General features: G+C 42.4%; 1 protein-coding gene across 5 annotated transcripts in view; it reads right to left on the minus strand.

The window, feature by feature from the left end:
• Positions 1-17,571: 17,571 nt before the first annotated feature.
• The window catches only part of LOC143774782 (cAMP-dependent protein kinase catalytic subunit alpha), a 49,820-nt gene continuing 45,302 nt past the window's right edge, over positions 17,572-22,089 (minus strand). For all 5 annotated transcript variants that reach the window (XM_077262547.1, XM_077262549.1, XM_077262548.1 and 2 more), the window contains 3 exons: positions 21,711-21,833; positions 19,154-19,318; positions 17,572-18,913 (listed from right to left, as the gene is read on the minus strand). In XM_077262547.1, coding sequence (XP_077118662.1) covers positions 18,788-18,913; positions 19,154-19,318; positions 21,711-21,833 — 414 coding nt within the window. In that variant the 3' untranslated portion in view covers positions 17,572-18,787. The remainder of the gene's footprint in view (positions 18,914-19,153; positions 19,319-21,710; positions 21,834-22,089) is intronic.

Here is a 22,089-nt window from a genome sequence, read left to right on the forward strand (position 1 = left end):
AAAAATACTGTTAAATAGGGCCTGAGCTGTGCATTACAATAGTGTAGTTTGTGGACCCCGATTCCCCACCTATGCTGCCGAAATACGTTACCAAAGTAGTCATTTTCGCCTGTCAATCAGGCTGGTCAGGTCGGATGGGCGTGGCTTCTTCCTCCAGATATTGCGTAGTTTTCCGTTGGTGGCGTAGTGGTGTGCGCATGTCCAAGGTCCCCAATCCTGCACGGGGGGGTGAAAATAGCAGCAATGCTTCAGGAAAATGGCCGCGGGATGCCGCGCGTGCGCAGATGGAGATCGCGGCGGCCATTTTCCTGAAGCCGCGGCCAGCAGAGCGCCGCTTCTGCGCACGTGCGGCCAAAGGAAGATGGCCGCGCCCACCGACCACCAATGGAATAACGGACATCGCTGCTATTTTCACCCCCCCGTGCAGAATTGGGGACGTTGGACATGCGCACACCACTACGCCACCAACGGAAAACTACGCAATATCTGGGGGAAGAAGCCACGCCCATCCGACCTGACCAGCCTGATTGACAGGCGAAAATGACTACTTTGGTAACGTATTTCGGCAGCATAGGTGGGGAATCGGGGTCCACAAACTACACTATTGTAATGCACAGCTCAGGCCCTATTTAACAGTATTTTTATCTCATACCGAAAAAAACGGGGTGATAGGTTCCCTTTAAAGTGGCCACTTGCAAGTTGTTCTCCTGTTTGAATCTCCTCCAAAGAGTGGCATCATGGGCTCCTCAAAACAACTGTCAAATGATCTGAAAACAAAGATTATTCAACATAGTTGTTCAGGGGAAGGATACAAAAAGCTGTCTCAGAGGTTTAACCTGTCAATTTCCACTGTGAGGAACATAGTAAGGAAATGGAGGAACACAGGTACAGTTCTTGTTAAGGCCAGAAGTGGCAGGCCAAGAAAAACATCAGAAAGGCAGAGAAGAATGGTGAGATCAGTCAAGGACAATCCTCAGGCCACCTCCAGACATCTGCAGCATCAACTTGCTGCAGATGGTGTCACTGTGCATCAGTCAACTATACAACGCACTTTGAACAAGGATAAGCTGTATGGGAGAGTGATGGGAAAGAAGCCGTTTCTGCAAGCACGCCACAAACAGTCGGCTGAGGTATGCAAAAGCACATTTGGAGAAGCCAATTTCTTTTTGGAAGAAGGTCCTGTGGACTGATGAAACCAAGATTGAGTTGTTTGGTAATACAAAAAGGCGTTATGCATGGCGGCAAAAAAACACAGTGCGTTGTATAGTTGACCGATGCACAGTGACACCATCTGCAGCAAGTTGATGCTGCAGCTCTCTGGAGGTGGTCTGAGGATTGTCCTTGACTGATCTCACCATTCTTCTTCTCTGCCTTTCTGATGTTTTTCTTGGCCTTCTGGCCTTAACAAGAACTGTACCTGTGTTCTTCCATTTCCTTACTATGTTCCTCACAGTGGAAATTGACAGGTTAAATCTCTGAGACAGCTTTTTGTATCCTTCCCCTGAACAACTATGTTGAATAATCTTTGTTTTCAGATCATTTGACAGTTGTTTTGAGGAGCCCATGATGCCACTCTTCAGAGGAGATTCAAACAGGAGAACAACTTGCAAGTGGCCACTGTAAGTAGATTTTCTCATGATTGCATACACCTAGCTATGAAGTTCAAAGCTCAATGAGGTTACAAAACCAAAAAAAGTGTTTTAGTAAGTCAGTAAAAAGTAGGTAGGAGTATTTAAAACAAGAAAATGATAAGGGTGCCCATACTTATGCACCTGTCAAATTTTGTTTGAATGCAGATTGCACATTTTCTGTTAGTACAATAAACCTCATTTCAAGGCAGAAACATTACTGTGTCCAACAGTTATTAGATATATGAAACTGAACTAGCTGTTGCAAAAAAAACAATTTTTATAAAACATTAAGCTTAAGATTAATAGGGGTGCCCAAACTTTTTCATATGACTGTATATAGTGAAAATACAACCTCACAACAGGTCTACACAGGAGGGAAGCAAAATCTCATCAGATCTACATTTCTGGTGGTCTAGTGGTAAAAATTTGGCATTCATTCACATTTACATGAGGAGACAACAAAACTTCACATCACATATACAGCCCTGGTGGACAAGTGGTTAGGATTAGTAATGAACGAGTCTGCTCGTTACTCGAGTTTTCCGAGCATGCTCGGATGTTCTCTGGGTATTTTGGGCATGCTCGTAAATTATGTTTGAGTCCCCACAGTTGCATGATTTGTGGCTGCTAGAACGCCTGAATACATGTGGGGATTCCCTAACAGGCAATCCTTGCATGTGTTCAGGTTGTCTAACAGCCGCAAATCATGCAGCTGCGGGGGACTCAAGCATAATTTACGAGCACGCCCAAAATACCCGGAGAACACCTGAGCATGCTCGGAAAACTCGAGTAACGAGCACACTCGCTCATCACTAGTTAGGATTCAATGCTCTCTCACATCTAGACCAGAGTACAATACCTCACTAAACCTACAGTAGGACAATGCAACATTACTACACTTATACAGGACACTACAGCCTCATGCCAAGTCTAGACAAGAGCAAAACAGAACCTCTCAAACATCCATTCAAAATTAGATACACCATCACCCAACCTCAACATAATGGAACACCACAACATCACTGTCTGGCTAGGGGAAACATTATAACCAAATGACTATTTAACAACCCACTACAGAATATTTTTGCTTACTTAAACTGAAAAAATGGTCAAAAAATTGACCCTTTATGGCAGGAGGAGACGCCTGCCTTGTTGAAGTTCTTACAAAAGCGGTGCAAATTGAAGACAACAAGGCTTTTTCACCATGTGATGCAAAAATTATCCGTGTTTTGAGAGAAGCAGGGAATGAAGAAGGGATAGCTAATTCACAAACCAACCTTTTATGTAGTGAACAGGAAAAGCTGTTTTGAAAGTGAAGTAATGGCTTCTCAACTAGGATTGAAAAAAACAAACTTTTTTGGATCTGCATAAGGTTTGCTATTCTCAAAACGATTAAAATCAATCACAAAGGCCTTTTCATCAAGTCATTTAGAAATAATCCTTTTATTTAGGGAACAGGAACAGATCATTTGTTTTCAAAGTGAAAAACTAATGGTTTGTAAACAAGTTGGTTAAAAAAAATGATCCCTATATTGGTAGCGGTATTGTGTATCCTCAAGAAAATACTCCACAGCAGCACAACTTAGGATGAGTATAGGTGCACGTTATAAACACATGAGGCGAAAGCAAGGATATGTCTGGCAGAGTAGGGCCAGTAATGGCAGGCTCGAAAGCAGCAATACAGTATAGCACTATAACTGGCAGCCAGGAGACATGTGGCTGGCATAGATGTCTCTGGGTCTAAAAAGATGATGGAGCAGGCAAGAAGATGTCTGGTTGTGTAGGACCACCAACCTTACAGCGTAGCGATACAATAACAGTTTCTAGCCAAGAGAAATGTAGCTGGCGTGACAAAAGAAAGCAGGGTATAAAATATGAGGGGGAAAGGCAGAGCGATATCTTGCAGTGTATAAGGCCAGTAATGGTAGCCCCGGCAGCAGCATATAGAAGACATGACGGACAGGCAGTAGATAGGCCACGTGTAGTTGGGCAATCGGCACTGGTGGCAGTAGAACAGTGTAGAAGACAGACATTCGACAGGCAAGAGGTATAGCGGATTTAATCATTGACATCAGCCTTAGATTGATAAAAATTGGCAGTGACCCTTGTGTAATTCGCTGTCAAAAATAAGGATTTCCGCGCTTGATGATAACTTGGTCCATTTGTCCAACAAAGCCACTGGTCACCCTGGATACGCTTCAATACGCCGGAGGCAAGAGTGCACCATAAACACGTTCTTGGTCCTATCTATAGACTAATGATGCCAGTGAAGATATTTAATGATATATAAATAAAAGCTGAATACTTCATACAGTTGGGCTGGATTACTCCTACTTAATGATCATAATCGTTGGTGCAAGTAAAATTCCTTGCTCTGTTGCTTCACTTTCTGCACCTGCTGCGATGGTGGGATGTCATGGTCAACATCTTCATCATTTTAAGGCCGGCGTCACACTGGCGAGTTTTACGGACGTAAGAGCGCAGAAACTACGTCCGTAAAACTCGCATTACATACGGCACAATTATTCTCAATGGGGCTGCTCCTATTAGCCGTATATTACGGTTCAGTATTATACGGCTTTCTACGGCCGTACAAAATCGCAGCATGCTGCGTTTGTCAGCGTATTGCGCAAATAATACGCCAATGAAAGTCTATGGGGGCGAGAAAAATACGGATTCCACACGGACCAGCAGTGTGACTTGCGAGAAATACGCAGCGGTGTTAGTGAAAAGTCGGTAATTCAATTGCCGGCTTTTCATTTCTCCTGCACAAACCCGACATGATATGAGACATGGTTTTCATACAGTAAACCATCTCATATCCCCTTTTTTTTGCATATTCCACACTACTAATGTTAGTAGTGTGTATGTGCAAAATTTCAGCGCTGTAGCTGCTGAAATAAAGGGTTAAATGGCGGAAAAAATTGGCGTGGGCTCCCGCGCAATTTTCTCTGCCAGAATGGTAAAGCCAGTGACTGAGGGCAGATATTAATAGCCAGGAGAGGGTCCATGGTTATTGGCCCCCCCGTGGCTAAAAACATCTGCCCCCAGCCACCCCAGAAAAGGCACATCTGGAAGATGCGCCTATTCTGGCACTTGGCCACTCTCTTCCCACTCCCTGTAGCGGTGGGATATGGGGTAATGAAGGGTTAATGCCACCTTGCTATTGTAAGGTGACATTAAGCCAGATTAATAATGGAGAGGCGTCAATTATGACACCTATCCATTATTAATCCAATTGTTTGAAAGGGTTAAAAAACACACACACATGATTTAAAAGTATTTTAATGAAATAAACACAGCGGTTGTTGTAATAATTTATTGTTCTCTCAATCCATCCGGAACACCCTCGCTTGGAAAAATAATAAACGCACAAGATACATACCTTCTGATGTCCGATCACGTCCCACGATGTAATCCATCTGAAGGGGTTAACTAATATTACAGGCAGGAGCCCTGCTAAATGCAGCGGTGTGCTCCTGCTTGTAATTCCCCGGCGAATGAATGAAATGTAGGTCATTGACCTACATTTCCTTCAGTCGCGGTGATGCGCCCCCTGGTGGATGTCCTCATATGACCTGGAGCGTGGGAAAAAGTTCCCAGGCTGCAGTTCATGAGAACATCCACCAGAGGGCGCATCACCGCAACTCAATGTAAGTACAGATCTAGCTTTCCTTTCAGCACCTGGGGATTACAGGCACGAGCGAGTGGTTTATTGCAACTCGTGCCTGTAATATTAGTTAACCCCTTCAGATGGATTACTTCGTGAGACGTGATCTGACATCAGTAGGTATGTATCTTGTGCGTTTATTTTTCCAAGCGAGGGTTTCCTAATGGATTGAGAGAACAATAAATTATTACAACAACCGCTGTTTATTTCATTAAAATCCTTTTTAATCATGTGTGTGTGTGTGTGTGTGTGTTTTTTAACCCTTTCAAACAATTGGATTAATAATGGATAGGTGTCATAATTGACGCCTCTCCATTATTAATCTGGCTTAATGTCACCTTACAATAGCAAGGTGGCATTAACCCTTCATTACCCTATATCCCACCGCTACAGGGAGTGGGAAGAGAGTGGCCAAGTGCCAGAATAGGCGCATCTTCCAGATGTGCCTTTTCTGGGGTGGCTGGGGGCAGATGTTTTTAGCCACGGGGGGGCCAATAACCATGGACCCTCTCCTGGCTATTAATATCTGCCCTCACTCACTGGCTTTACCATTCTGGCGGAAAAAATTGCGCGGGAGCCCACGCTAATTTTTTCCGCCATTTAACCCTTTATTTTAGCAGCTACAGCGCTGAAATTTTGCACATACACACTACTAACATTAGTAGTGTGGAATATGCAAAAAAAAAAAGGGGATATGAGATGGTTTACTGTATGTAAACCATGTCTCATATCCTGTCGGGTTTGTGCAGAAATGAAAAGCCGGCAATTGAATTACCGGCTTTTCACAGATATCGCGCAGAATGAAATATAAATACAGAATATATATATATATGTGTCTCAATGACAAAATATATATATATATATACACTGTATATATGTTTTCCCTAACATTTGAGCACATAAATCCATTAGATGTCGGTTTTGCAAGCCTGCGTGAAAATCTCGCAGTACGGATGCCATACGGATTACATACGGAGGATGCCATGCGCAAAATACGCTGACACACCCTACCTACGGATCAATATTTTGGGAACATTTCTCCGTATTACGGCCGTAGTACGGACGTAAAAAACGGACCGTATTGTCTTACGCCGAGTGTGACGCCGGCCTAAGTCTGTAAGCCTCCTTCTCCACAAGAACCACCACAGAGTGGCAATAAACAGCCCCAAGTCGTTGTTCTTCCATCCTATTATGTTCCATCTAGGATACATGAGAGGGATAAAAAAAAATCCACAAGTGTCCCTAACTCCCTACTGCCAAATTTTGTAGCAGTTTCTGTTTTATATGCAAATCTATTCCATTGCATAACAACAAGGCCAACGCCCTCCTTTTCTGATATCACTTCCTCAGGAGCACCCCTATCTCGTTCCCAGGTCTTGTTCACCACAGAATCATCAATATCGTCATTGTGTTCATCCCTGACTCAGCTAACAGTTGCCTCTGTTTGAAAAATGTCCCGAGCTCATTGCTTCCCACCAAGAAATTTGGCTCAGAGTGCTATTACCACTTCCAGTGCCCCTAAAATCACAGTTCAGACAATGAGCAACAAAGCTAGGCATTTCAAATGTCTCTTCTAGCTCAAGTCATCACAGTACAAAGACTGTTCATCTCTTCCAATAAATCAACTGAAAGTTGTAGTGAAAAATCTTCCTTCGCTCTTGGGTTGCTGTGGGATAGAGGCAGAACAGAAACAGGTGTCTTCGACAATTGAAATTCCTCTATGTACACATACAGAACATTGACTCAAGCTGATGGAGATGCTGCCAGAGGTAACATCATCCTGATGAGATTGAGACAAGTAATGTGACATGCTCCATTATATTCTTCCTCACTAATATTCTTGCCTGAGGCAAAGGAAGGTAAATGTAATTTTTTGCTGTTGTATTTTTTTTTCTGATACCAGTGAAACACTTTCTTTATCATACATTTGTAGATAAATATAACGTTTACAATTTTTTTTTTTTTTTTAAACACATTTATCTATGCCTGGAAAAATTAGAAATTAACCAGAAAAGGTAGGGTACATGTGATTACCAAAAAAAGCTAATGCAACACCAGCCTGCCCATAATATCGGTGTAGGGGGGCATACAGTTGTGCTCAAAAGTTTACATACCTCAGAAGAATTTTTGGCCTTTTTTCAGAGAGTATGAATGATAACACCCAAAACTTTCTCCACTCAGTTAGTGGTTGGGTGAAGCCATTTATTGTCTCACTACTGTTTTTTTTCTTTTTAAATCATAATAACAACCCAAAACATCCAAATGGTCCTGATCAAAGTGCCTCCTTATTGTGCATCTTGAAACAGCCACACCACTAGTTTTCAGAGAGTCCAGTATTTCAGCTGATATTAAATGTGGGTTTTTCTTTGCATCCCGAACAATTTTCCTGGTAGTTGTGGGCAAAATATTGGCTTGTCTACCTGACCATGGATTTGCTTTGATAAAGCCCCCGATTTTCTATTTGTTAATCACAGTTTGAACACTGCTGACTGGCTTTATCAATTCCTTGGATATCTTTTTGCATCCCTTTCCTTTTTTACACTGTTCAACTACCTTTTCCCGTAAATCCGTCAAAAATTCTTTTGTTTTCCCCATGACTCACAATCCAGAACCGTCAGTGGCTGGATGAAAGATGCAAGAGTCTGTCTGGATCCCAGAAACTCACTCAGCTTTTATGCACTCACTGATTACAATCAGACAGGTCACAGGTGAGGATGTTACCTTATTCTTCATAGCTACAGAAGTGCACTTCACTCCGATTTAGGCGTTTCTAACCTTGTGTGTAATGATGAGCTGTGCACTCTGACCGCCTATCCCTAGGCTGTAAAACGCTAAAATGGCAGCTGCTTTCCCTAAACAGATCTTTTATAGTAGTGTTGGTGATGGCCTCCCTTGATTGGCTGCACTATACCATGTGATGGAATAGCTACAAGGCATTATGGGGTACACTGCATTGGCACACCTGCAATCATATGAGCCTGCGCTCTCTTCAGCATTGTGAGACCTGCTGCTGGTTATCTGTTATTGTGATTGGCACAAATCCAGCAACAAATTGTTGGAATTCGCTGTGTCCTGCGAATTTCAGGAAATTCAACTCAAAGTTAGTTTGCAGCAGGTTGATTTGATCATCTCCATAAACGGACAATACAACCTCATTGGAAGTACAGACCGTACGATACTAAAACCTTACAAAAGATCTACATCCCTGGTGATTTAGTGGTTAGGATTCAGAAACCGCTCACATTTGACTGGAGGATGAGAAAACCAAGTCACATCTATGTCCCTGGTGGTCTAGTAGTTAGGATTTGGTACAAACACACACTCACAGGAGAACACAACTTCACTGACAATTTCGGCAGCAGGACAATGAAGGCTCATTACACATTTATACTGCACCACATATAACAATAATAATCTTTATTTTTATATAACGCTAACATATTCCGCAGCGCTTTACAGTTTGCACACATCATCATCGCTGTCCCCGATGGGGCTCACAATCTAAATTCCCTATCAGTATGTCTTTGGAATGTGGGAGGAAACTGGAGAACCCGGAGGAAACCCACACAAACACGGGGAGAACATACAAACTCCTTGCGGATGTTGTCCTTGGTGGGATTTGAACGCAGGATTCCAGCGCTGCAAGGCTAACCACTGAGCCACCGTGCTGCCATATATCCTTAAAACACATCTATAGGGGAGGACAATACCGCCACATGAAAACAATACAAATTCACAACACATATAAGAAGACAATGCAGCGTCACTACAAATCAAAGACTACTACATCACTATCGGTAAAGTAGTATAACCTCACTATAACCACTTAATAAAAAAGAAAAACCAAACCAAATATAAAAATTAGTACAAGATATATTTTTCACACATGAAGACAGATTTACTGTAAATTATTTAAAAACTGGAGCTTTTCTTTTAGCTCTTCTGAGAGTAGAGCCATCTACTGTGTCCATACTGATCAGAAGCATGAATGGCTAAAAGGAATCAGTAGGATCAACCCTCCTAAGCGGTCGTTCTAAGCAAGCAGGTCATAGAAAAGAGGGGTTGTTTTTTTTCTTTAATTCAAATATTTATGATATGCAGATCAAGAATAACAACATTTAATAATAAGAATTAATGACAATAGCTAATATTTATAGATATAAAGAGAATCCTGTAGCAGAGAACCAGTGTTTAGAGTCTATGGCACCGATTTCGGCCAGTCTCGATGAGGATGTGTGCTGGAGTCCGATGCTCTTCATGAATCAGGAGTGTCAGATGAGGGGCGAGCGCCTCTGTGAGCCTCGTCGTCACAAATCCTACTCCAGTCCATGCTGCAGTAAGATTTGGGGCATTACGAACACCGCCGCTAGTCATGAATTTGAAGAGAGGCGGTTGCCACACCTCTGTCCCAGCTCCACCTACTTGTTGGAGCTTGGCAAAAATGGTGTGGGAGCACCAAAAGTAGCTTGGACGGAGCCTCAAGTTTCGATTTATCAAAGCTTTTTATGCCAGAATATGGGTGTAACATCATTACTGCAAATCTATTTGAAGATATCAGGTTAACAGATATCAACCAAGTTGAATAAAATGATAACTGCAATTCAATTCATTTTTCCAGAAAATTTCTGATTTCCATTAATGTGTAAATTAACTATTAAGACCTATGAACCAGACATAGACCTCCCTGAGAATCTAACGCCAGAGCGTGTGTGTGCGCGCGCGTATAGTGTGTATGTATATATCTATCTATCTATCTATATCTATCTATCTATATCTATCTATATATATATATCTCTCTATCTATCTATCTATCTCTCTATATATATCTATATCTCTCTATATATATCTATATATCTATCTATCTATCTATCTCTATCTATCTATATATATCTATCTATATATCTATATATATCTATCTCAAGAAATCAGCCAGGATATCAGGAAGAGAATTGTGGACTTGCACAAGTCTGGCTCATCGTTGGGTACAATTTCAAGATACCTGAAGGTGCCTCGTTCATCTGTACAAACAACTATACACAAGTACAAGCAAGATGGGAATGTCCAGCCATCATGACGCTCAGGAAGGAGACAGGTTCTGTGTCCCAGAGATGATCGTGCTTTGGTCTGACATGTGCATATCATCTCAAGGACAAAAGCAAAAGACCTTGTGAAGATGATGGCGGAAGCTGGTAAGATTGTGTCAATATCCACAGAGAAACGAGTACTGTATCAACATGGGCTGAAAGGCCACTCTGCCAGGAAGAAGCCATTACTCCCAAAGAAACATAAAAAGCCAGACTCATGTTTGCAAATGCACACAGGAGCAAAGATCATAATTTTTGATGATGTCCTGTGGTCTGACAAAACGAAAATTGAACTTTTTGGGCATAATGACCATCGTTACGTTTGGAGGAAAAAGGGAAAAGCTTGGAAGCCTAAGGCTGTGTGAATACTGTGTTTTTGATGCCTTTTTTTTCTCCTTGCGGAACTGGCCCAAAAATGCTAGGGAATCCTTATGCTAGTAAAGTGAATGAGAATCCCCATTGAATGCACAGGGAAAAAAAACGCAGCGAAAAAACATGCAAAAATGCGCCAAAAACGCAGATTTTTCCACAGCATTTTTGCTGCCAAAAGATGCAGAAACCTTGCAGAAATTTACTCAACGTGCGCACATAGCCTAAGAACACCATCCCAACTGTGAAACATGGGGGTGGGCAGTATCATGTGGGGTTGTTTTGCTGCGGGAGGGACTGGTGCACTCCACAAAATAGATGGTATCATGAGAAAAGATGATTTGGCAATACTGAAGCAACATCTCAAGACATCAGCCAGGAAGTTAAAGCTTGGTCGGAAATGGGTCTTCAAAATGGACAATGACCCGAAGCATACTGCCAAAATGGTAACAAAGTGGCTTAAGGATAACAAAGTCAATGTTTTGAAGCGGCCATCACAAAGCCCTGATCTCCATCCTATTGAAAATTTGTGTGCAATGGCAAATGCGAGCAAGGCGACCTACAAACAAGGATCAGTTACACCAGTTTTGTCAGGAGGAATGGGCCCAAGTTTCAACCAACTATTGTGAGAGGCTTGTGGAAGAATATCCCAAACGTTTCACCCAAGTCATTCAGTTTAAGGGCAATGGTACCAAATACTAATGAAATGTATGTAAACTTTTGACTTTGCAGTCAGTAAATAATAAAAATGCCTTAAAACTTTATCTCTCATCATTCTGACTTTTGGCAAATAATAATTATGGTAATACTAATTGATCTATAACTGATATATAACGGGAAAGATTCTGATTTCATGTCACATATTGCGAAAACATGCCTATGTGATATAGAGATATATATATATATATATATATATATATATACACACAGATAGGAGATAGAGATAAATACAGATATGAGACAGATAATAGATGTACAGATGAGATAGAAAGACAAAAAGAAAGAATATATAGACAGACATGCACACAATGTACAATACTTACCAATCTGTCTCGTCTTCTTGTGGTCTTCTAGGCTCCCACAGGGTAGAGGACTTGTGATTAGTGATGAGTGAATATACTCGCTACTCGGGTTTTCCCGAGTGCGCTCAGGTGATCTCTGAGTATTTGGGACTGCTCGGAGCTTGAGTACATGTGGGGATTTCTTAGCCACCAGGCAACCCCCACATGTACTCAGGCTGGGTAGTAGCCGTAAATCACACAGCTGCATCAACAAAAACGAAATCTCCGAGTAGTCACAAATACTCGGAGACCACCCGAGCAACGAGTATACTCACTCATCACTACTTGTGGTGACATGAAGGTCACATCACCACAGGTCCTGAAGCAGGATGAAGTGAATGCAGTAACGCTGGGGTAAGGTCCTGACGCTTAACAGCAGCTATCGGGAGACAGTAGAGATTATAATCCTATGAAAGTGAGGATGTATGGCCAGATCAAGAGAAGATCCAGAGAGCAGGTCAGTAGTACAGGCCTGAATGCTTCTGCCATCGCTGATGGAACTATAAATACCTCTAGGCAGCGCAGCACCAGGCACGAGCATGGATACACTAGGCAGTGCTTCGCCGAGCAGAATTGGCAGAGATATGTGAATTGCAAGCTCCATCGTGAAGGCAGAAGTCGGGTGTGCTATGGCAGTGCTCTCTGCATTTTCTCCTACTGGTTGCCAGCTGCCAAACGTGAAACCGCACGCAGCCCTGAAGACTCCTTACAGCATAGACTAGAGGGGACAAGCAGGGGGCCTTCTCTGTGTTTGGAAGCCCTAGGCAGCAGCCTACTCTGCCTGCCCATCACACCAGCCCTGGTTATAATCACGCACAGCTATGCAGTCAGTCATTACATGTCTGGCACTGGTAATGCCCCATTTCATCTGGAGTCAGATTGTAAGGAAGATCTGTGTCTGGCCCATAGATCTTAACAGCTCATTTACACAATAAGAAAAACGTTGTTTTCCCTGGAAGACGACCTCAGATTTCAAGGCCTGCATGCCCATATAAACGGCTTAGAAGGGTCAATTCTGCTGACAGATTCCCTTAAAGAGCCAACAATTAGACCAAAACTATTGACAGCTGTAAAGTTTTACTCACCAAATTTCCCTGCCTATGATCATGCAATGGCGTTCTGAAAATAAATCAATATGACTTGATCCTCAGTATCTTAATCTTATCACAACAGCTGATACATACTACTTTAGAGGTTAAAATCATAAGAGACTATCAAAAGCAGGACACAGACAGACATCCATTCTTCCAGTTATGTTTTTTATATATATCATGTAACTTTTTGATAAAAGGCTCCAAATTCCCATGCTGAGACATAGATTTAAAGGGGTTGCACTACGAATAGCATGTATCGCCCTCCTACAGCATAGGGCTAAACCACCACCAATCCCATGAAAAGTTGCCCTGTCCCCATGTGATGAGACCTGCGGTCACACTTAACCGTTCCGTTGAGTCTAGGTGAGCGGTGGTCACCCAATTTCATGATGGGTAGGGGTCCTCAGACTCCCACCTTTCATAAATGTATCACTCCTTATGAATGGAGAGGTGGTGACACACATGTGCACCTCTGCTCCAGTCACTCAAGGGACAAAGGACCTTCTTTGGCCAAGGTGGGGAGGGTGCTAGCGGTCAGAGAACCTGAAGAACATACGATGAGAAGACATAGATGCTGCTCATGGTTACATTGTTAATGTAGACCTTGTGCTCCCGACCAAGCCACAGTGTGCAATGGTGCACAGAGCTGCAAATAATCAATTGCTTTTACAAGAATAATGATGGGACTTATCTATCCAGCCTGTCAGTCTTCACTGCCATTCTGTCATTATATTCCTGTAGCAAGAATTACAATATGTCCTCTGCAATGGTTACTGATGACCTGCTGGAATGACAGCAACTGCAATCTATAGAAGCCCGGGAATAACTTTCGGATTTTAGTTTCCACACAGATCTTTATTTTAGCTAGAGACAGGACAATTCCCCTGACAATGCAGCGGCCAAGTTGATTGGAGATAGGACAAGGCAACAATTGATCAGGAAGGCACCTTTCTGTGTTTTATAGTATTTTTCACTTACTTTTGATACAAAAAGGATCCAAGAAAAAAAGTTTCAATTAAAGTGGCATTATCTGGTAAAAACACCAAGACTAGTGATGAGCAAACTTGTTTGGATGAGGTATTATCTGAGCATGCTCGTGTGCTAACCGAGTGTCTTCGGCATGCTCGAATAGTATGTTCGAGTCCCTGCGGCTGCATGTCTCGCCGATGTTAGACAGGCAAAACATGCAGATATTGACTCTTTGATAGCTGCAACACATGCGGGGATTACCTAACAAACAGCCGCCAGACATGCAGCTGCTGGGACTCGAACATACTAATCGAGCACGCCGAAGACACTCGGTTAGCACCCGAGCTTGACCGGATAATGCACCTTCGTTCATCACTAAGACCCGGTGCATCAAGACTAGTGATGAGCGAGTGTGCTCGTTACTCGAGCTTTCCGAGCATGCTCGGGTGGTCTCCAAGCATCTTGGGCGTGCTCGGAGGTTATGTTTAAATCCCCACAGCTGCATGATTTGCAGCTGCTAGTGATGAGCGAGTATACTCGTTACTCGGGTTTTCCCGAGCACGCTCGGGTGGTCTCCGAGTATTTGTTAGTGCTCGGAGATTTAGTTTTCATCGCCCCAGCTGCATGATTTGTGGCTACCAGCCAGCCCGAGTACATGTGGGGATTCCCTAACAAACAGGCAACCTCCACATGTATTCAGGCTGTCCAGCAGCCGTAAATAATGCCGAGGCGAGGAAAATTAAATGTCCGAGCAGAGCACACCCAAAATACTCGGGAGACCACCGGAACATGCTCTGGGAGACCCGAGCAACAAATATACTCGCTCATCACTATCGGCTGCTAGACAACCTGAACACATGAAGCGATTGCCTGTATGTTAGGGAATTCCTACATGTATTCAGGCTGTCATGCAGCTGTGGGGACACAATCTACGAGCACATCCAAATACTCAGAGACCACCTGAGCGTGCTCGGAAATCTCTAGTAACGAGCACACTCGCTCATCACTAATCAAGACTAGTGTTTTGCACGCCACTCTTGATGAAGTGTGTGCTGGAGTAAGCTACGCCAAATACATTAAAAGGCGAACATCCCTTAATGCAGGGTTTCTCAAGTCCAGTCCTCAAGAGCCACCAACAGGTCATGTTTTCCGGATTTTCTTAGTATTGCCCTGGTGATAATTTCATTACCTGCTCAAGCATTAATTCCATCAACTACACAATACCAAGGAAATCCTGAAAACATGACCTGTTGGTGGGTCGTGAGGACTGGGCTCGAGAAACACTGCCTTAATGATGGACATCTTTCAGATGACGTGCACCACCACATCACATGTCCTGTTAGGGACTCAAGGAAATAAAAAGGTCATCATTTCCGCCAAAAATTATGATGAATTTATTCCCCTCCTGCCGAATACTGGCTATTTATCAAAAAAGATTACAGATTTGTTTGAAACTGCCAAAAGTCACAACATTTGCACACAATTTTATTTGACATTTCAATCAATCCTGCAAGAGGAATTTGGGCACAAACTGATGAACGGGCCCCTCAGGGTCAATAAACTGATACACGTGGATTCGGCTAGGCTGACATTGCATTTTAGAGTATAGTCAGTGGCTCCACCCAGGCTTACATCTGAAGCCCTGGAAAACGGGATTCGGACGTTTCTTCTGATGAAGCATCAACTTTAAAAGGAGTATTCCCATCTCCAAGATCCTAATGTGTAGTAGGCGTAAATATAGTAATATTAACAAATACCTCAAAATTAGAAATAGTAGTATAGAAATTGATAAATACCTTGAAATAGATATACTAGTATAGAGATTGAGAAACCCCTCAAAATTAGAATGGTAGTATAGTTCTCCTGATCACCTGTGTCGCTTACCTAATGTGCAGGGCATTGCAGTAGGCTACGTATCCATGGTTACGACCACTCCATGACAGTTAGTTAGTTGCTAGTGGAAGTAACCATAGATACGCAAAGCCCTGCATATGAGGTAAGCGACATAGGTTATCAGGAGAACTATACTACATTTCTAATTGCAGGTATTTGCTAATATTATTACACCTACTACATATTAGGAAAGGATCTCGAGGATGGGAACACCCAGTTAATGAAGAGTCACAATGGGCTCTGACGGACATAATTTTGGCAGTATCCACCTATTTCAGGCAGGTACCAAAAAGCAGTCAACTGCATATTGGTGCCCGCCAGAAATAAACATATACTGATGAAAATTATGTCCAACAGAGCACACAGTGACTTCATCTCCATCACTAAAGTCAATGGCTCATCAACACAAGTCCAAATCCAGTTTTCCAGGGCTTCGGATGGGTGTCTGGACAGAGCCACTGACTGTAGGCTAAACCGTGATTACATAAGCGCGAGTCCGTCCCCAAGTACGGAAAATACCGCCACAATCTACGGTAATGCACAATCTTCAATTAGAGCTCCCCCTTGTGGCCATCCGGAAAAAAACAGTGGCGCTTTGAAACGCAATTTTCCATTAACCTGCAAAAGGGAGAATCTTGGAAGCGAAAGCAAGCAACTCCTTTCTTCACTGCACTCACCTAAAAGAAAATTACTTTATGCATTTCAGTGCATTTCTTCAAAAATCTTGTCTAAAGTGAACTCTCAATCCCTAGATAAAATACAAAAAAAATAGATAATTTAGCATTTCATTTATTACAGCACAATTTGCAGGGATAAAAAAAAAGATTTAAGAAAAACAAAACGGTCATTAATTTCACCATTAAAAACACACTATTTTTTTTTTTTTTAAACAAAACTTTATTGGTAATTTTGTCTCAAATGTTTACAGTATAACACATGTAAGAAGTGAGTGTGTGTGTGTATATATATATTTATATATATATAATTTATTTAAGTGAAAACGCAATAGAAATTCACAGATCTGCCCCCAAATTATCCCACTTCCCTCACCATCAATGACTGTTCAAAAGCCAAACCCCCATTCATTTGCCATATAATGCAACGGGTTGAAAAAGGAGCGGCCCATCATTTAGGTCTCAGCTACCTTCATGCTGCATAATAATAATAATAATAATAATAATAAAAAAAAATAATAAGTTGTACCTCCGACCTGTGTGGCAACTAGCAGGGTACTTCCCCAGAACCTTAGTCTAGTGGCCATGAAAAGGCCAGGAGGTGATTCATGGAACACATCAAGATTTGGCATTTATTCGTCTTAACGCTCACAACAAAGTAGATTTCCAGCAGTAGGGACCCAAAAATCCAATTCTGAACCCTTTCCCATTTTATGCCTATTGAGAAGGAGCTCCATAGGACAGGAGAACATGGCTGCTTTCGTCCTTGAAACCAAGCCACTCCCGTTCATAGAACAAGCCCATTACAGCACCACTTCGCTCAAGTACGAGACATTACTCGTCAACCATGGTGCTCCTGGGAGACATCAGCCAAGGGTTCCATCTTCATACAACTACATCCAACATCTATTTGGAAGGTGACAGCTTCCATGAAGGAACTATTGTCCTCTCATCAACTCTCCAGGCCATAAGTCCACATTTTCAGAGCTGAACAAGATCTAAAATAAATACATATATTGTAATCTCACTAAAAAAAGGTGACCTACACATGGCAAACATGTAACTATGTCCACTACATTACTATGGGCAATATCCAAGACTGTACCGCAAGTCCGGGATGGGCTAAAGGGACCTTCTCAAAGAGTCCACTCAAGACGTAGTTGGCTTAATTCTTGGCCTAACACTGATCGGAAAGAGTAATCGGCAATTGTGCTTCGACCTTGGGAACACCTGAAGATGCATTGGTCTTAATGTCATACCAATAATGCACCACGGCCCATGGACTAGTCAAGCCTACCAAAAGCCAATGACGAGAAAGTCATCAAGTAATAACTATCAAATCTCTCAATCCCTGTGTAAATTGTAAGCAAGTCACCAAGATCGTCGACAGCGCATGACTACAACAACGCCTTACCGCCTAAAGCCCAAGGTCATGAAAGCAAGTTATTCCTGTGTCATGTAGGTTGCTCACTAAACGGATGAGAAAAGGCCTATTTGATGACCAAAGCCCCCAAACCACACTTATGACTGATCTCATTATAAAAGAAAAAAAAAATACTTCATATAGTCCCCAGCGAAGCACATGAGAAGTTCCTCTCCTCCACTCCGATAAAAGTTAGTAGGCAACCAATAAAGATATCATTGGACCTAATAGAAGAAGGTTATGGCTTCAATGATGAGAGAAGGGGGTTAACCCAGAGGCAAAAAAGTGGGTACGTGGACTAAACAGTGTGATATGGGGGACGGAGGTGTTTGGGTAGGGGTAAAAACTGGCACTTCAGTTTAAAAGTCATTCTAGGACGAGGAAAGCAGGGCAACAGGACAGTGATTGGCAGGGAAGAGAATTCAGATTAAAACAGTTCAATATTTATAAACTATGTAAACTAAATGATTAAAAACCAGTAGCCAAGCTCTTCGGATGAAAATGGTTAAAAAAATAATAATAATAATAATAACAAACAAAACAAAAAGTAACATAGGCCACATCCTGAAGAATATAGGCCCTGCCCCTAAGGTTCTGACTCCACCCTAGAGGAACCAGTCACATTTAAATAACTTTCTTGGCCCCTCTGATCTGTCAAGGAGAGAAGCAGAAGAGTGAGGGAAGTGGGGATGACAAGAGACTGAGGAAAATTCTCCAGGACCAATCGAAACCAGCACCACCAGATCCAGGATAAAATAAGATGGCCGCCAAATCGGTTCTGCACCACTAATAAAAGCTAGAGAGGTGGGAAGTGTGAAAGGGAAGGAGAAGTTTGTGTGCCGGTCAGCGGCGTTCTCTCCATCGGTCTCGCTTGATCTCAGGAGGTCTTGGATAATGGTTCCTCCTCTCAATGCGCTCTTCAGAACTCAGAGAATTCTTTGGCGCACTTATCTGTAATGGAGACTCTGATTTCCTCCTCTTCATAATCATCAAAATTACTGGTGTCACCTGGGCCCTTGCACTTGGGTATGAATGGGGCCTCCACCTACAACACAAATAAGAATTGGACTGGTGAAAATGAGAAAGGACAATAATGTAGACGACATTCAAAGGATTGCAGAGATCTGAATGAAATGGAATCTCAAAACCAAGTTTTTTGACAATGTTTTTTCCTGGAAATCTTATTTAGTAGAGAAACTTCTCCTGGTGGCTCTCTACCTCCTGATTCCATGGGTGTCCCCATATTGAAATGCATCAATAAACCAATCATAGTGAAGGTTAGTACCTTCTTCTGATAGACAGCGATCCAATCTGTGGTGCTGAACCATTTATGACCTTTGATGTCTGTCACTCCATTCTTTAGGTTCCCAAATCTCTTGGTGAGGTCAACCTGCAAGAGGTTTCGGAGAAGATCCTTCAAATCAGAACTGAAGTGTGAAGGGAAACGAACCTAGAAACATGAAATTGTCAGAAAAAAAAAAAGTTACAATTCGATAGAACATCTACAAAAGCTGTAAAAAGGGATCTACATTATCATAACATGCAATGGTTGATTACATCCAGTACGACCCCCTATATGCTACCCGAGAGGGCACCATGGAGTTTTCAAAACTGACAAATGAGAACAGTCTTTCAACAAGTATGAAAAAAAAAAAAAAAGCCAAATTTCCTAAAGTTATTTTATTGCTTCCCACACTGGCTTTGAAGAGTTTCTTCTTGAAGCGTACTTTTGATGAGGCAGGTCCTAGTATGAAGAGATAGGTCCTAGTATGAAGAGATTAAATCAGGCTCCGCTTCAAAGTTGTATTTTTAAACTTCTTCATGAAAAAGAAAAGGCTCAAAAAAACAAAAAAATAATAATTCTCATGAACAGCCAAAGCGGATTTTCTCCAAAACACTTGATAAATCCTTCCTACTCAGTTTTAGAAGAGGGTTTTGGTACTGTTAAAAAAAAAAAAAAAAAAAAAATATCCAAAAAACCTGTGTGAACTTAACTGAAAGACCTAAAAGGCCCACATGTACCTCTCTGTTAGGGAAGGGTCAGACCGCCGTACACACCATTATTGGCACCCCTTCATTTTTCCATACACTGATACATTTCCACTTATTTCTGAACACATTGTACAAAGTTATATCCTCAGGACTTATTAATTAGTGATCCAAAGTAACACAACAACATAACATTGTTTTTCAACTTACATGTTGCAATTTCAAAGAAGAAACAGAAGAAACAGCAAGTGCAACAATAATGGCGCCTCTAATTAATACTTGGTAGCACACCATTTGGCATTGATGACATTCTCTAAACATTTCTTGTAGCCATCTATAAGCTTCTTGCACTTCTCAGCTGGTATTTTCTCCCACTCTTCCTTTGCAGTTTGTTCAAGCTCTTGAATTTTTGCAGGATTCTTTTTCCCAATGGCAGATTTCAGCTCACCCCAAAGATTTTCAATGGGTTTCAGGTCAGAACTCATTGTTGGCCATTTTAACCATTCCTGCATATTTTTGGATGGGTGCTTTGGGTCATTATCTTGCGGATTCAAATCAAATCAAGTTCTTACACTGGGTAGGACTGGGTTTTGAGCAGTATTCATTCTTTTGGTGGAGTATCTTACAGTTTTTGCTCCAAAAAATAAAAGACTCAGTGTGTACATTACCCTAACAGTAAAGGGAACTATGTTCATAAGAGTCTCCCAGTCGAGCGCTGCTGCGTATGTAGGAGTTAAGAGATGGCTGTTTGCTTCATGAGCAATGTATCTAATGTGGGGGCCTTAAGGCAGCTCGGTCTCTCTCAGGAAATCCCAAAATAATTTAAAGGGAACCTGTCACCCCCAAAATTGTATCTGAGCTAAGCCCACCGCCATCAGGGCTTCTCTACAGCATTCTGTAATGCTGTAGATAAGCCCCCGATGCATCCTGAAAGATGAGAAAAAGAGGTTAGATTATACTCACCCAGGGGCGGTCCGGTGGCGGTTCTGGTCCGATGGGCGTCGCGGTCCGGTCTGGGGCCTCCCATCTTCTTATGATGACATCCTCTTCTTGTCTTCCTGCCGCAATTCCGGCGCAGGCGTACTGATTTGCCCTGTTGAGGGCAGAGCAAAGTACTGCAGTGCGCAGGTGTTGGGCCTCTCTGACCTTACCGGCGCCTGCGCACTGCAGTACTTTGCTCTGCCCTCAACAGGGCAAATCAGTACGCCTGCGCCGAAGCCTAAAGACAAGAAGAGGACATCGTCGTATGAAGATGGGAGGCGCAGGACCCGGACCGCAGCGGGACCGCCCCTGGGTGAGTATAATCTAACCTGTTTTTCAGGATACATCGGGGGCTTGTCTACAGCACTACAGAATGCTGTAAATAAGCCCCTGATGCTGATGGCCTTATCTCATATGATTTTTGGGGTGACAGACTCTTTAAGGTGCCAAACAGTGAACAGTTTTTGAAGCAAGTTTTCTGATGGAACCCACTTCAGGAACCGCTCTCACTGAGGGGAGCGTCCAGAGGATTTTTGACTTTCGAGCGGACAGTGTTTAGTCTGAATGAGATTCCACCAGGAGCCCTTCAAAGCAGTGACATGCACATTTCCCCTCCCCCCACACCAGGCATTTTCAAAACCTGAAGCGGAAAAAAAAAATGCTCAAAAGACTGAATACATGAACAGAAAAGTGGACACAATCAGATGGAGCCACCAGCTAACTGCATGCAGTCATGTAAAAGCCTAGAAAGGTTGACTTTCAAAAATAAAATGAAAGAAATAACAGAAGTACAATGGACACCAGATAGTCAATAGATCCTAATCTAGCAGTACGCTAGTCAATGAAACGATGAGATCAGCGCGGACACTCACCTTCCCAGATACGATCTTTTCATAGATCTGAATTGGCTGGTCAGCAAAGAACGGAGGATAGCCTGCAGCCATTTCATAAATCAGGACCCCAAGGGCCCACCAGTCCACGGCTTTATTATACCCCTAAGAAATATGGAAGAGATTAATTATTTTAGGTTTTTGCTTACGAGCCCCACAACTTAAACAGTAATTGACCATATTAGTGGTGCCTTGTAGTTTTACTTTTTATTCCTTGGATGGACGAAGGTGGACTTAATCCCTGGGGCTAGGTTCACAGAGTTTAGTCCTACAGTCAGTGGTTCAGTTGGGGCTTATGTCTGAAGCTCTGGAAAAAGGCATTTGGATGTTTAATGATGGGGCCATTACCTTTAAGAATTCC

Source organism: Ranitomeya variabilis, chromosome 5, assembly GCF_051348905.1.
Source record: "Ranitomeya variabilis isolate aRanVar5 chromosome 5, aRanVar5.hap1, whole genome shotgun sequence".
Lineage (NCBI taxonomy): Eukaryota > Metazoa > Chordata > Amphibia > Anura > Dendrobatidae > Ranitomeya > Ranitomeya variabilis.